This window comes from Empidonax traillii, unplaced genomic scaffold, assembly GCF_003031625.1.
Source record: "Empidonax traillii isolate 1590-97213 ecotype Southwest subspecies unplaced genomic scaffold, ASM303162v1 scaffold1078:size286220, whole genome shotgun sequence".
Classification (NCBI taxonomy): Eukaryota; Metazoa; Chordata; class Aves; order Passeriformes; family Tyrannidae; genus Empidonax; species Empidonax traillii.
This window is the reverse complement of record NW_020956271.1, coordinates 213103-227268: the sequence shown is the minus strand read 5'-3', so window position 1 is coordinate 227268 and position 14166 is coordinate 213103. Positions and strand designations below refer to the sequence as shown.

Genomic DNA, 14166 nt, shown 5'->3' with positions numbered 1-14166 from the left:
CTCCGTTGATATTCCCAGTTAATAAATATTATGAAATATTATAAACTGCTAAAAATGGTATAAATATTATCTTTTGTACAGCCTCTGCAGCAGGCACTGTGGTTTAAGGCAGGGTGTGTGCTGATTCCCCACAAAGAGCCTTCCAGCACAGTAACCTCTGTGAGCTGCTCTGTGCTAAGCTTGCAAGCAGAAGAAATTAAATTAAGTTTTTCTGCTATGGCTAGATCTTCCTTGAGCCCTCCTTGCAGAGCCTGAGAAGTCAGAAGCACTCTGCAAACCCCTTCCATGTGGTTCCATTTTGATAGGTTCAAAACAGGACAGTTATTTTTTCCCCTTGCAAATAAGCTCTCAGAATCCCCTTCTGCCTTTGTTCAGTTCATATATTTAATCTGCTAGAGTTTATAACCTTTTCTATTTTCTCTAGTTTTTTTTAAAAACTGCTTTTTTGTTTTCAATAGCCTCCTTACCCTTCTGTTAGTCATGCTGGCTTTCTGGCACCATTCCTTGTCTCTGCTCTGATGGATGGTGGGCACTTGCTCTCTGCTCAGTTTATATGTTCAATAATCTCAATTTCTGTGCAATTCTTGTTTTGAACTCTGAGTGCAAAACCAGTGAAGTCTTCTATAGCTTGGTGGTTGTGGTTTTTTGTTTTTTTTATTTTCTTTTCCCCAAGGATGTTGATCTGGAACACATTACGGCTCCTGTCGCAGAGCAGCTCTCGGAAGGCACAAGACATTTCTCTGCCCTTGTCAGAATCACATCAATGACAACTTCTCCCATCTCGGGACTCCCTAACCTGTAGCTCCATAGAAGTTTGTGGCTAAAATGCAGTGCTGGTGCCACATAATGGGTGCAACTTAGATTAGCTGACTTGATGAGGAAGTGCCATTGAAAAGAGTCCCTCTCCAGTCCCTCTGCCCTGCCCCGTGTCCAGTGAGCTGCTGATGTCATGCAAGTCTGTAAGCAGGAGTGCAGGGCTGGGGTCACTGCCCCACTACAGGGGGAAACCAAAGTAACTGACCCCGTGGCCACAGGATCTCTGCTTCAGATGGAAGGTGAGCAGTGCAGGTGCACAGGTGGTGGCAGAGGCACTGACCTGCCTTAGCTACACCATTAAGATACACTTTCAGGTAGGGTTTGGGCAGAAGAACAGGTACTGGCCACCAAAGGAAGGTCACCAATGCTACTGACCTGTGATTTTTGCTACAATCTTTTTGGTGCCAGCTCCTGAGAATCTCTGCTCTTGGTCAAACAACCCTGCACTTGAGAAAATGAAATGTGTGTGAACCATAAAGGCTCAGATACTAGAAAGCGATAAAACAGCAACAGCAACTTCAAAACATCTGATATCAAACCCAAGCAGGAACTGCTGGGAAGCATTTCTTGCTGGGGATTTGCAAAGGTCAGACAAGGCTGGGACTTTATCCCATTTGTCCTTAACATCTCTGGATGCTTCTTAAACTGAGGAGGAAAACCCACACTCAACTATGACTGCCACAGGCTAAAGCTACTGTGGGACTGATTATGGGAAGAAGTGGGCACGCAGAGGGCAAACAGTTCAAATGCAGAAAACACCTCTGACTGCCACCTTTGGCCAGAGAGGGAAGCAATGACAGTGCCAGTGGCACTAAAGAATCCCTTCAGTGCAGGGAGCGCGGGTGCAGCTGCAGTGGGAACTGCAGGCTGAGCTCTGGGGGGCAGGAGCCCGAGGCAAGAGGTCTGAACTGCTGCCCCTTTGCATAACAAAGGGCACGGGGACCTGTGGCCCAGGGAGGGGGACAGGACACTCAGAGGGGGATCAGGCACTCAGAGACATAGCCAGAGACTGAAGACCCCCAGACTTTCCTGTGGGTATAAAAGCCCAGAGGTTCCTTTGTTCGGGGTCCCTCCTCAGAGGCACCAGCTCCAGCTGGTATTTTGTCACTCAGTTATTGCACCATGATAAATTATTTTCAGGATCTGGACCCCGAGACTCTGCAGTGTGAAACCTGGGTGGAGCAGGTAAGGAAACCTGGTCTGAGAGGGGAGGGAGCAGTTGCCAAGGGGCCTCAGTCCCAGTTCAGGTGGTGTCAGAGTGACTTCCAGAGTGGCTCCTGGGTCAGACAGAGTTTCCTTAACTTCACTGAAAACTTTCCATAGAAAAAACATTCTGAGTGAAAGAGTGAGGCATCCAACAGCAGCTCCCAAGGTGCTAATGCCTTGAGCTCCAGAAACCCCCAGCAGCAGACAGAGGTACCTGGGTGCCACACCACAGTGTCCAAATCCCAGCCACAGCCTCAGCCCCAGGTCAGAGTGTGATCCAGTGCTTAAGTTTTAAAAGTTATTGAAGACTTAAATAAACTATTTGTTTCACAGTGGGAATGATTAATGATGAGAATTCATGTTGCCAGTACTTTTCAAGACTAATTTATTAAGCTTCTTTTTTGGCATTACCAGATGACCTCCCAGTGTGAAGCTGCTTTAAGTTCAAAATTAATTCCTTGAAAAAACTGGGAACTGATTTAATGTGGAGACTACAATAAAGAACACATCCGTGAAATCCCTTCAATTTTTTTTTAAAAACATTAAAACCTGGCAGAACACAGAGCAGTAAAGTGTCTATTGCTTGCATTTTACTCAAGCTTGTTGAATGTCTGTACTAGCAGAGGGGTAGAAACATCCCAAAAAACCCTTTCAACTTCAGCTGCTGGTTCACCTAAGGCAAAGAAAAACTGCCTCTGCTGCTTTGCTGTAAGGAGGAGATGCAGATTACTCAGGGCAGACTTTCCCCTTTTCCAGTGACTCTGGCTACAGTTATTATTTACTTTGCATTGTCTTTGCCGGTCTTGGCAAAGGTGAAAAACTGCACCATGCTCCTGGGGCAGCCTATCCCAGCTATTAACTACGGAGAGACTGAAGCATTGCCTCGCTCTCAGCAACAGCTGCCCTCAAATTTCTACACATTGCTAAAACAACACCACAAACTATGCCTGTAAGATAAGGAAAAGATATTGTAAGACTGTAAAACATCACCACCCGGTTATAGTATCACCAACCTTTAGGCAGTTGGCAGGTAAGTGCTTCCCACTCCCTCTCTGTGCAAAATTATTTTGGAAATAGTAGAGCTGAAGGAGATGGCTTGCATGGGAAGCAAGACTAAGTCAGATCTAAAGCAACATCTTGAAGTAAATTATTCATTTCCATACAAAGCAGAAATTTATTAATAGAAAACACAATATGATCTATGCAAGCAGGCAATGGTTTCTGGTACTCTGTGTAATTGCATTAAGTCTTAAATTAGAGAAATTCTGGGTGAGAATCGAGAGCAGCAGCAGCAGAACGAGTTACTCAATCTGCTTACACAAACTCAAGAGCATCAGGAGACAAAGGTGCTGCTGTTGCTGGAGTACAAACAAGCATTTGTGAGTGCCTGTTCCAAAGGCAGGTGACGGTGAAGGACAGATCCAGTGCCTCTCTGCAACCTTTGCTAATGCTTTGTGTCAGACAGCAAGAAACAGCAATTCACCTCCAAACACAGCTTCTGCCAGAGAACAGGCACTGGCTCTGCACTCAGAGGAACTCGAGTGGCTGACAGGCTGGGTTTGTGCTCCCACAGCAGAGAACATGAACCCCTACAACCACACAGTGCTGAGACCAGCAAGCAACTCATGGCAACACTGACACGTCTGAGATGGAGCAGGATGTTCTCTCTCCTGCCCTGCCCACGTGTTCCAAGGAGCAGCTAAAGCTACAACTTTCTTGCACTCCAGTCAAGTATCCAGGGTCATCAGAGAGACACCCAGCACAGATTGAGGAATACACAGGTTAGGGTTAGATCCCCTCTTTCCCAGCTCAGGCAGGAAATTGGACCTCCTAGATCTGAATGAAACCATCGCAGATGAGCTCTCCTCTGCCCAAGGCTGGCAGGGGGGTGTTGTCTCCCAGCGCTCTGCACTGCTGTTTTGAGTCAGAGGAGTATGAGACTGCAGCCTTGCCCATGGGCTGCAAACAGGCTGATTGATGCCTCTGGTGCTCTCCCATCCCCGGGCACTGGGCTCAAGGTGCCACCACCTGCAGACACACAGCCTTTGGAAACCTGAGGCCCCGAGGGAGATCTGAGTGTGCTGATACACCACAGGTGAACCTAAAACACTTTGTGTGACTGCTAGACCACAGACCACCATAGCTCCTCAAGGAACCTGGAAAGTAAGCCAAGGGCCACGTTTCCAGCCAAGCACAGTCCTCCTGCTGACACGATGTGCCAAACTGCATTTCAGCATCTTGCTGAAGATTGTGAACATCTTCAAACCTCCCAAAGAAGAGAAAGCAGGGCCATGTTCTGTGTCCCCAGACCTTGCACATCCCCAGCAAGTGGGACTGAGCCTCTCTGTGTTGAGTTACAGCTATCACTGCAGGTACTCATTAGTCGCTGTGAAATACCATTAACAGTGCTGCAAACAGATGGAAACGGCTCAGCCACTGCCGCTGGAAAGGCACCATTCAAACCCCTGTCTCAACCTAAAGCACAAACATCTGCTCTGCTCTAAGGACTCACCCACAAGAACATTAAAAGCACAGGAACTTCACACGTCACAGCTGCATAATCAGCCTCTTTGGCACGCTGTTGCCACAGAACACAGAAAGCAAGGGTAGTGCTTAAGGAAACCCCAAGGAAGGATTGTGCACATACATTTAAAAATAAGAGCCATGTTTCAGTACTAGTCCAGCTAGCTAAAACTTTCCAGAACTCAACACTTCAGTTTTACAGAAAACAGAGCTTTTAGATGGAAAATCAAGTGATGGGAGGAATCAGAAGAAAAGCTTTACAAGAAACAAAAATTAAAAAATATCCCAAATAAAAATCCATTTAAATAATTCTAGCTTTATAGTATTTGTTGTTGTGACGTAAGGAGAAGTCAAAACCAGTGCTTTAGTGGTGATGCTAGTTTTAATAAGATTAGGAGCAGCATTAATTTAGCAGGCATTAAGTAAACTTGCTTTCTAGATCAAAACATCTTCTGTGTTGTAATTAATTTCACTCTAGCGCTTTGAACAAAAGAACTCATTGTACAAATCAGAGGAACAATGGTCCTCGATATTCCAGGCAAAATGTTTCACTGCTGCTGAGAATAGCCTCAGTTACTCACCCAGAGAAAGCAAACCCTTCCTCAAAGTGCTAACATTTCATGTTATTTCATCACAATTAACAGAAGATGTCTTAAAACATCTTGTATTCAACACCAGTGGGTAGCACTCACAAGCTGGCTTTAATTAAACAACGAACACAGTTTCAATTCAACCTCTCCAACATCAGCAAATGCACACGATGGGATATTTCAATAACCTCTCAACAGATACCATCTCTGACTGCACAGCAAGCCAAAATAAAGCAAAGAGGCTGGGCAAGAATAAGCAAACATTTAAAAATGCAGATTAAAAACCTTCCAACAAATGTACTTCTGAAAGAACTCCTCCAAAACCGAGTAATTAAAAATGTGGTCTTATTGAACAGCGACACTTTCGCTAAAAAAAAAGTGACAAAAAATTCTTCATCGAGGTCTGCCATTAACTCTGCAAACACCGTGCTGTGTTTTACTCTGGGCACAGGCATTTCCAGTAATGCCAGCAAGGCATCCAGCAAGTTTTTGTATTGGGAAGCTTTCATTCCTTTCCTCCAAGGGTTTATGCGTGCCTTGTCTTTTCTGTTTCAGATGAACCCTGCAGGTCCTGCACTTACCTATTCCCACCTCCTGCACGCACTGTGAGCTTTCTGCGAATGTTCAGCCAAATCCCAGACCATCCCCACACCCCAAGGCCCCTTCTCCTGAAAGCCAAACACTTCTCTGCCTTCCTCTGATGGGAGGCAGCAGAGGGGAAGTGTCAGCTTAGGTCAGACTGAAACATATCGCAGGTTTCTTTGGATAGTTTTACAAACATATCTGCATATTCCTTCATTTCTATTTAAAGCAAATCATCTGGAAAGAGGGGAGAGATTTAGGCTGAGACAAAACACGTACTTCTGGAAGCTGAAGAGGGTCTGCAGATAATAATGAAAGCCCAGGCACAGCTCTGTTGACGGTGCAGGTCACCACACCATCTGTCCCTCTGCAGCACACAGCGCTTATTCCACCATCTGCCCACGGACAGTGGAAAAAGCCAAGCCTACGTTTCATTAGGGTTCATATAGCTTTCAAGTAAAATGTAGGTCTCAGATTTAGGTTAATACTTTTCAGTTCTGACAATAACCTACATTCCTATTGATAAAGACCCCTAAGCCCCCACGCTAGCTCTCTGTTTCATCCCCACTGCAGTTACCAGATTACGTGGGGTTGTTTAACTGATGCCAGGCAATCTGTCAGATGTCAGGGTTAGCTGGGGTTGCTTGCAGATGTACAGTTCAAGAAAACCAGGGCAGCTGTATCTGGAAGTCAGCTGTACCAGAAAAGCCAAAAGCTTCCTCATACACATTCACCTAGAGCAACAAATTTCAGAAGCAGGAGGGTGCTTGTGCTGTTGACTTTGCCCAGATCTGATCCTGGCAAGTAATTTAAAAATAAAACCAAACACATGAGGAAATAAATAGAAATTCCCAATGGCATCGCCCCTTTTCCCCAAATGAAAGGATCTTACAAACGTTAAATATACATGTTACCCTGTAAAGTAACACATGCCAAAGCTGTACAGAAAACAGCGTGGGGAACCTGCGTGCCCGGCACTGCACACCCCCTGGAGTCAGTGACAGTGCTAATGACACACTCCTGAGGGATTCAGCTAAACACTTCTCCCATTCACAGGCATGGGCCAGCTGCAGAGAACACTCAGAAACTCCAGCTTCCAGCCAGGAGGCTGTCTAGAGGCACCACAAAACAAACACTGAGGCTGGCTGTTACTCCAGCTGTATCCAAGCCTAGGTCTGGGCATCAGTCAGTCCTGGGAGGAGCTGGGACACTGAGATGGGTGCTAATAACACCAGAGGTGGTGGGTTCCCTATGGGCCATTCACTTAAGAGTGGGACTCGATGATCCTTGCGGGTTCCTTCCAACTCAGAATATTCTATGAAATTCTGGGATGGATTTACAGCACATGACCTCATGGCTGAGGGCATAGAATAACACAGACTGAAATAAAACAGCACTCACTCTGATATGTCCACATCTTATACTGGGGAGCTCAAACTGGACCTGCACTGCCAACAGGGCTATCAGCAGTGCTGACAGTCTCACCACCCCCTTACCTCACCCCACTGCCTGCAGCCCTGCAAGCACAGCCCAGGATGTGGTCAGCCCCAGTCCAAGCCACAGCTTTGTCTCCGTTTAAAACAGCTTCTTTTGAACTATTAGAAAAATAAAAGGTCTGAAATGCAGGTCTCACATCACTGATGCTGCGCTCTCAAACACTACATTGTATAAGACAATCCATACCACAAACTCTTTAATTTTTGCCTTAAAACCCACCAGGTCCCTTGCAGATTTTGCTGCTATTGGAAGCTGATTGGGAACTTCACTGCACTGTAACTCATATTCCAGTTATCAGCCTTCATCAATCAGTTTGTGCCTGTTCTTGTCAAACTGAGATCCTCCCCAAGGCTCTTCCTCCCTGTGAAACTCAGGACAAATTAAACCTCTGCCTCAGTCTAGGTGCTTTTAAGTCTTTCTCTGTACAACAGCATCTTCCTTCCTCTGAAACCCCTGGCAAACTTCTTAACTTCAAATTCCCCTGCTGCTAAAGTGACCAGTTTCACAGAGGCCTGGCTATGGCAGCCAGATGTGCTTTGCCAGATCAAAAAACAGCAGGAATTTTTCACAGAACAAAACAATAGCTCAATTTCCCCATGTAAGAACTGTTCCTGGTACTAGCAACTAAAGCAGATAACCCAAGGACCCAATATACCCTCTATCCTTGCTGGCAGACTTCAAACAGATTTAATCTAGCCCTTGGGGTATTTCCCAGGTAGGAGTGGAAGGGGAGGTGTCAAGCCAGGTGTGCCCTGAAACTGCACCTTGTAGGGAGAGATGCTGGAGAAAGGTGAGGTTAGGACAACATTTACAGTCACAGTATTAACATCTTGCTGAAAAAACCCTGTATTCTAAATGAATTACCCAGGGCTCCCGGAAGGAACATCTCTCCTCCTGCCCAACTGTTGCCATGGCCACCAGCTCACTGCTGATCTCCAGCAAGGCAGAGAAGCAACAAGCACGTCCTTCCAGGCCCAGCACTCCCCAGAGCCCCTCTCCCTGCCTGCAGCCCACTCAGCTCTTCCCAAAGCTCAGCCCTGGGGAGGACAGGGAGCTGAGACAACAGCAGCTCAGTTTCTGTGGGGCTTGCCCAGTTTCAGATCCGGGGCTCTGTTCAAAGAAGGGCACAAAGAGGTTTGCTTATTGAGGGAAAGTGTAGAGCCCAAAGGCAGCAGCCATTCACAGCTCTGTGACAGAGACTCCTTCCCACCTTCCCACTCTGCTCCAGCTCCAAGACCACGCTGCTCCCAGCCAGGCAGGACAGGGGCACACCCAGAGCTTTGGTGGGTCAGTAGAGGGTTGGCAGTGGAGGTCAATATACCCCGGCATCACATTCCCATTCTTCCCAATCCTGGCAGACAGGCCACTGCAGGAAGTGCCTCTGCTATCTAACATTTACTCAGTCTTTACCCATTTTTACCTCAGTTTTCACCCATTACCCATCTGACATGGGAGCACACTTTACCTCTAGAGGTGACAGAGAAGATACAGAGAGATGGAGACATGATGGTACAGGAAAGTGTTTTAAAACCATTATCCTTTATTTCACAGAAAAATCATTGCTTAACGCTGTTGCTGCTTCTCAAACAAGAAACTACAGTTACAATGTGCTAAGATTAGTGATTTTTATACTTCTAGGCTTTAAGATAATAACAAAATTCACACTGAATGGAGCTAAAGCAGTATTGTGCCCTGAGTCTGCCCAAATGGGGGGTACTGTCAGTGATATCAAGAGAAGGAAAAATACAAACTACCTTCATAGGACTGTATTTATTACATTCCTGTTCTGCACAGGCTTGCAAGTGGTTTTCTGGAATTATCCACATCAACAGACTTTTATTAAATCTATGACATCTATTGCAGCCCTGCCCCTGCTGGTGTGCTCCAGCAGCACTGTGTGACCTGCCCTGCACTGAGCAGAGCACTGCAGACACAGCAGCCCCCACGGCTGGAGAGAAGGCACAGCTGCTGGCTGCACATCCACACGCTCAGGGAGAAGGCACCAGGATAATCTGGCATGGAAAATGAGCCTGTGCTCCACAAAACGCCCCACAGAATCTCAGAGCTGCGCTCCCCCCATCATAGAGTGTGTCCTCTGTCTTCGATGCTGGTGGAGCAACCACTCCTCTGAAAGGATTATTGCTGTGGCAACCAGAGCCATTGGGCTCATCTCTGCACCATCCAGAAACTCCTGGAGAACGACCATGGCTGTGTCAAGACCCAGGCCCAGCAATGCAGGGTGCTGTATCGTGGGCAGCTTGGTGACTTCCATCTCCTCTCAAGACAAATAGACAGAGCATGCAACCTCCTCCTTTCCCAGCCAGTGAACCACCCGGGGTGTGACAGAGCTGAAGTTCCTCAGCATATTGACTTTTTCCAAGAAACTGCTTTTCAGGAGACCAGCCATCCTGCAAGATGTTGTGCAGCCTTGGCAGAGCAGTCCAGGTCTGCACCTTAGAACAAACTGCTTGGCGTGAAAGGATGGAGGGCAATTTCTGCCACTGGATATATGCCAGTTCTTATTGATTAAACCTTAACAGGAGGTAAAATTAAGATACAGATTTTTTTTTTCATCTCTCTCAATGTTACTGCTGAGCCATGGGGAGTCTGTCAACCAATCCTTGTCTCCTACATGTCTTACCTGACAGTCGAAGTCCTGGAAGTTGCGAGCTGCATTCTGTTAATGAAAAACAGGGAAAAGAAAAAAGAGTTCAGCACAGTGCCCCAGAACACCCCCAACAACATCATCAAAGTTCCCCTCAGAGGCCTCTGCTTTAGAACAGAGCATGGCTGCAGTCAGGTCAGCAGCAAAATACCAGACTTGTACAAATAAACCCCATGCAAGTTCTGCCCATTTCTATACAGCAAGGTTTTGGGGCTGTCCTAAGGGGAGCATCTGTGGGCACAGCTGAGAGCATTTGAGCAGGGACAGTGCACACAGAAAGCACCGTGGCCAAAGCTGGGCTGGGTGTGGGGTTGGGTTTTGTCTGGTCCTGCTGTTCATTAAGAATTTGGATGCAAAACTCTTGAAGGACTAACCCTGGGATCTCATGTGATGAGTGTGGGAAAACAGGCCATGCAGTCACAGGCATGGGATTGTTCCATGGCACACACAGGGACCCTGCACGCCACTGGAACCCCAGCACATGGGAGCTGGGCTCGCAGCTCACAACTGACTGCTCCCAGAGGGACACCCACACAGTCAGGACAGCACACATTTGGCATCCTGCAGGTTTGCAGGGCTGCAGGAACCTCTCTGTGTGCCCACACTGTCTCTGAGCACAGGGGAGGTTACACCACTGAGAGCTGTCAGCTGCTGCAAAAGGCTGAGCAAATCACTTGCGACAGCATTACGGCTCATGGGTTTTAGGGACAGCACCTTAGCACTAAAATTACAACTAGGATCACATATGCACAACAGAAACACTCCAAACATTTCTCCTGGCTGAGCACCCTCACTCCTCTCCATGTGTAAACACATGGCCCTGCTTTCCTCCCTGCAGGGCCTTGCCACATTAGCAAGAACAGGGGTTGCTACCTACGTTCTGCACATTGAGACGGTTGTTATCTGCAAATCTGTTTTAAGGACCCATTTCCCCCTTTCCTCGTCTGTGTATTGAACTGTGTCAATGTTTTGATCATAACATGGCAAAAACCACCAAATCCTCAGGATGTGGGAAAAGAAACTAAAAAGCAGCCCTCTCTGATTTCAATTTGAGACACTGAAATTAACTGAGATTTCTGACACCACCACCAGGCTGTGAAGAAAGTCAGTTCAGTCACCCAGTGCCACAGAGATTATGGACTTTAACAAAATCTATGGAGAAATGAGAAATTTCTGTATCCAGCACTGGATTTGGATGGTGCATGCTAAGTAAAGAAAAGGCTGATCTGAATTTGTACTGGGAAAAGCCTGAGATTCCCTAAGTGAGCAGAGAGGAAATGACACAAAGCAAGGAACGAAGGTCTGAATTGGGCTGCTTGCTGTCAGGGTGTACCATGAGGCACAAGCAGCATAAGTGCTGAAATGCCCTGGCTCCTGCATACTTGATTTTAGACACCAAAAATCTGACTTTAAACCATTTACTCATTGCCTTGAGAAAGTTTAAGGCAGATTTTCCAGGCTGTACCTCAAAGCACAGAGCTAGCTGGGCCGACACAATCCAGCCAAAGGGCTGCCCATTCTACCTCCTGAATCTGGCTCTGAAACTTTTCACTGGGGCAGTCCTTTCTTTTTCTCTCTCCTTCTACTAAATGGGACCATTTGAAGTTCCTTTACTTCCCCAGTATAAAGTCACTGCATTTTAGTGGGCCTGAATGAGGTGAACAAATATAGTGTATTTTACTTCCCTGCACTTGCTATCAGGCTTGAACTACTTACAAACAAAAGTGTGCTTGTATTCTTTAAAAGGCAAGCTTATAATTTTTTGCTGATTTGAGACAGAACATATCCAGGATTCGGTGGTCCCCAGTGTCATTACTCAGAGTTCAGACAAGCGAACAAGATATGACCCATTTCCATTTCCCAGGCAATTCCACCATGTTGAGTATTAGGACACCAGAGCTCCTTCTCTGTGTACAGCAGCCCTTGTACCTGAAGAGTTCATGAGCACTCACCCATTAACACCTTAAGAGTTTTACTGTACTATTTCTGGCCATTAATCCATGCTGGCTCCAACTCCTACATCTAAAGTGGGTTGGTCAGTAAAAATCTTAGTGAACTGCCAGCTCAATAGATTTTGGCCTCTGATACACTGCACAGAACAGCAGGTTATGGCACCACACCCACATGCTCCATGAACTATGTCTAAAAAGCACACATGTATTATTTCAAGCTTGAAAGCCTTACTGAGGGCCAGACCTTGGAGTTGGCCGCTCCCTGAGCCCCTCCTTTTGTTAAAACAAAGTGTAAAAAGGAGAGGCTCAGCACACTTTGCTTCCCCTGCAGTGCTGAGGATGGTTCTGGAGCCACTCACCGTATTTTTCCCTACTGAGGTACTGTCTACTTTTTGTAACTTCAAAACTGAGTCGAGAAAAGCAAGCATCACTCTTTATGTGCCCTTGTGTGTGCTGGTTACCACCACCGGGCATTCTGTGCTGATGAGCACGCTGCCTGTGAACCACAGCTGACATCACAGCCAGGAATGGATGGCACTGACCAGGCCACACTTGACAGAGAGGCTGAAACTTATAAAGTGCAAACCACTTTGTTTTGGCATGCTGCAATACCTCCTACTGAGGTCAGCTGACTGAAGCAAGGGCAATCTACCCTCTTGAATTCAAACACGGAAAATCCCAGGAGAATCATGAGCAAGATCTGGGGCACTGCATTTTAGGAAGCTTGTCTTCTGTAAACGTTTATCTCTCGTTTTGAAACCACAAACTGTTCTTAAGGCCTGTATTTTTATCTGCTGGGCTACACTGAGTCTGTACTTCCAAGACTCACCCACCAGGAAACATTTTAAAAGACTGAGTTGAGGAAGCCCAGCAGTCAGCACTGCTCTGTCAGAACAGGCAGCTGGACTGCACAGTTCAGCTGAATTTTTAGATTTCACAGGTACTAAACAAATATGCTAGTACACTAGAGAAATGAGGACAAAACTAATCAGTGCAGACTAAAACACAGCAGAATTCCAGAGATTTCACCCATTTTGTGGGGGGCAGCGCAGTCTGCTGCAGGCACACAGTGAGTGGACAGAGCAGCACAGCCCTTTGGCAGCACCAGCCAGTTCTTGATGTCAGCCATTAAACAGCAAAGCCTTGGAAACTGCTTCCCACACCACTGGGCTTGGCTGTGAGCTATGCAAAGCGAGCAAACTGCATTGCTCATAATCACAGTTTGCAGATGCAAGATGCTGCATCTTGTTGGGATGCCCGTGATGACTTAGGCACTCAGAACAACAGTTAGTGGCAGAATCCAGTGAGGCCAGGGCTCTCCTAAAGCCCAGGTGGCTCTTCTCCAGCCCACAAAAAGCAGAGTGAAAGACTTAAACAGCTGCTGCAACACGATGATTTTCGGGAGTCTCAGTATTGCCTGAGTCTGGACTGCTCTAGCTGAGCTCTGGAGACACTGAAAGGAATGTCTCTCCATTACTAAATCCAGGGAGACGGGGCTGGTTTGGGTGTCAGAACACTAAAGGATAATTTAAGACAAAATATTTTATAAAAAAAAAAGGAAAAAAGAAAACAGGATACAATCCAAAGTTCTTCTAACAAGGAGAAACTTATTAGAGGTTCTAAAGCTACACCAGGTCAGGAATGGGATCACCTTTCCATTTTCTGCCCAGCCTTTGTAAATCCTCAATACTCCAAACCTACCTGAACTGTGGCGGCCTGTCATTCCCTGACAGGGAAGAGTATGTGGTGGTAAGTTAGCAGAGTGGGATTTTTCAATACTTAAGATACTTTAAGCTGTAAACAGATTCTGGCAATCAGGGCTCCTTCCCAGAAAAGTCACCTGAGTCTCCTGTGAGAACAAAGCAGCAGCTGCATTACCTTGTCATTCAGGAGCGGTTTGATCTCTGTCAGCTGAACGTCCTGCAGTTCATCCATGGTGCTGGAACTGGAGCCAGTTAATCCTCAGAGCAGCGAATGGGTGATTCTGAAACAAAGGCACACTGTTAGAACCAGCATTACAAGTGAGGTTAGTCAAAGAAAGCTTTCAGATCTTTTCATTAGACTTGTCTGTGCTCCAAATGAAGCCTGCAAGAAGCTGGTTCTTGATGCAACACAAGGCACCTGTGAGTGCAGAAGGCAAAGCCAGTCATGCTCATACTGGCAGTCTCCTTACTCCTTGTCCTGCCCACAGAAACTCCAACTCACCCAAGTCTAAGTTATCCAGATTTTGAGAAGAGGAGGTTAGGAGAAGAGAGAGAAAGGAAAATGAGAGTGAAAGATGAGCATTCACTGCCTTGGACTCAGCAAGGTCTCAGCTGCTGTAAGGCAGTGGGAC

General features: G+C 46.6%; 1 protein-coding gene across 3 annotated transcripts in view; it reads right to left on the bottom strand.

Annotated features, from left to right (window-relative positions):
• The window catches only part of NDRG3 (NDRG family member 3), a 31238-nt gene extending 17412 nt beyond the window's left edge, over positions 1-13826 (bottom strand). For all 3 annotated transcript variants that reach the window (XM_027904695.1, XM_027904696.1, XM_027904697.1), the window contains exons 1-2: positions 13710-13826; positions 9856-9891 (exon numbers count right to left, since the gene is read on the bottom strand). In XM_027904695.1, the coding sequence (XP_027760496.1) occupies positions 9856-9891; positions 13710-13766 (93 nt within the window). In that variant the 5' untranslated portion in view covers positions 13767-13826. The remainder of the gene's footprint in view (positions 1-9855; positions 9892-13709) is intronic.
• Between the last annotated feature and the right edge of the window lie 340 nt (positions 13827-14166).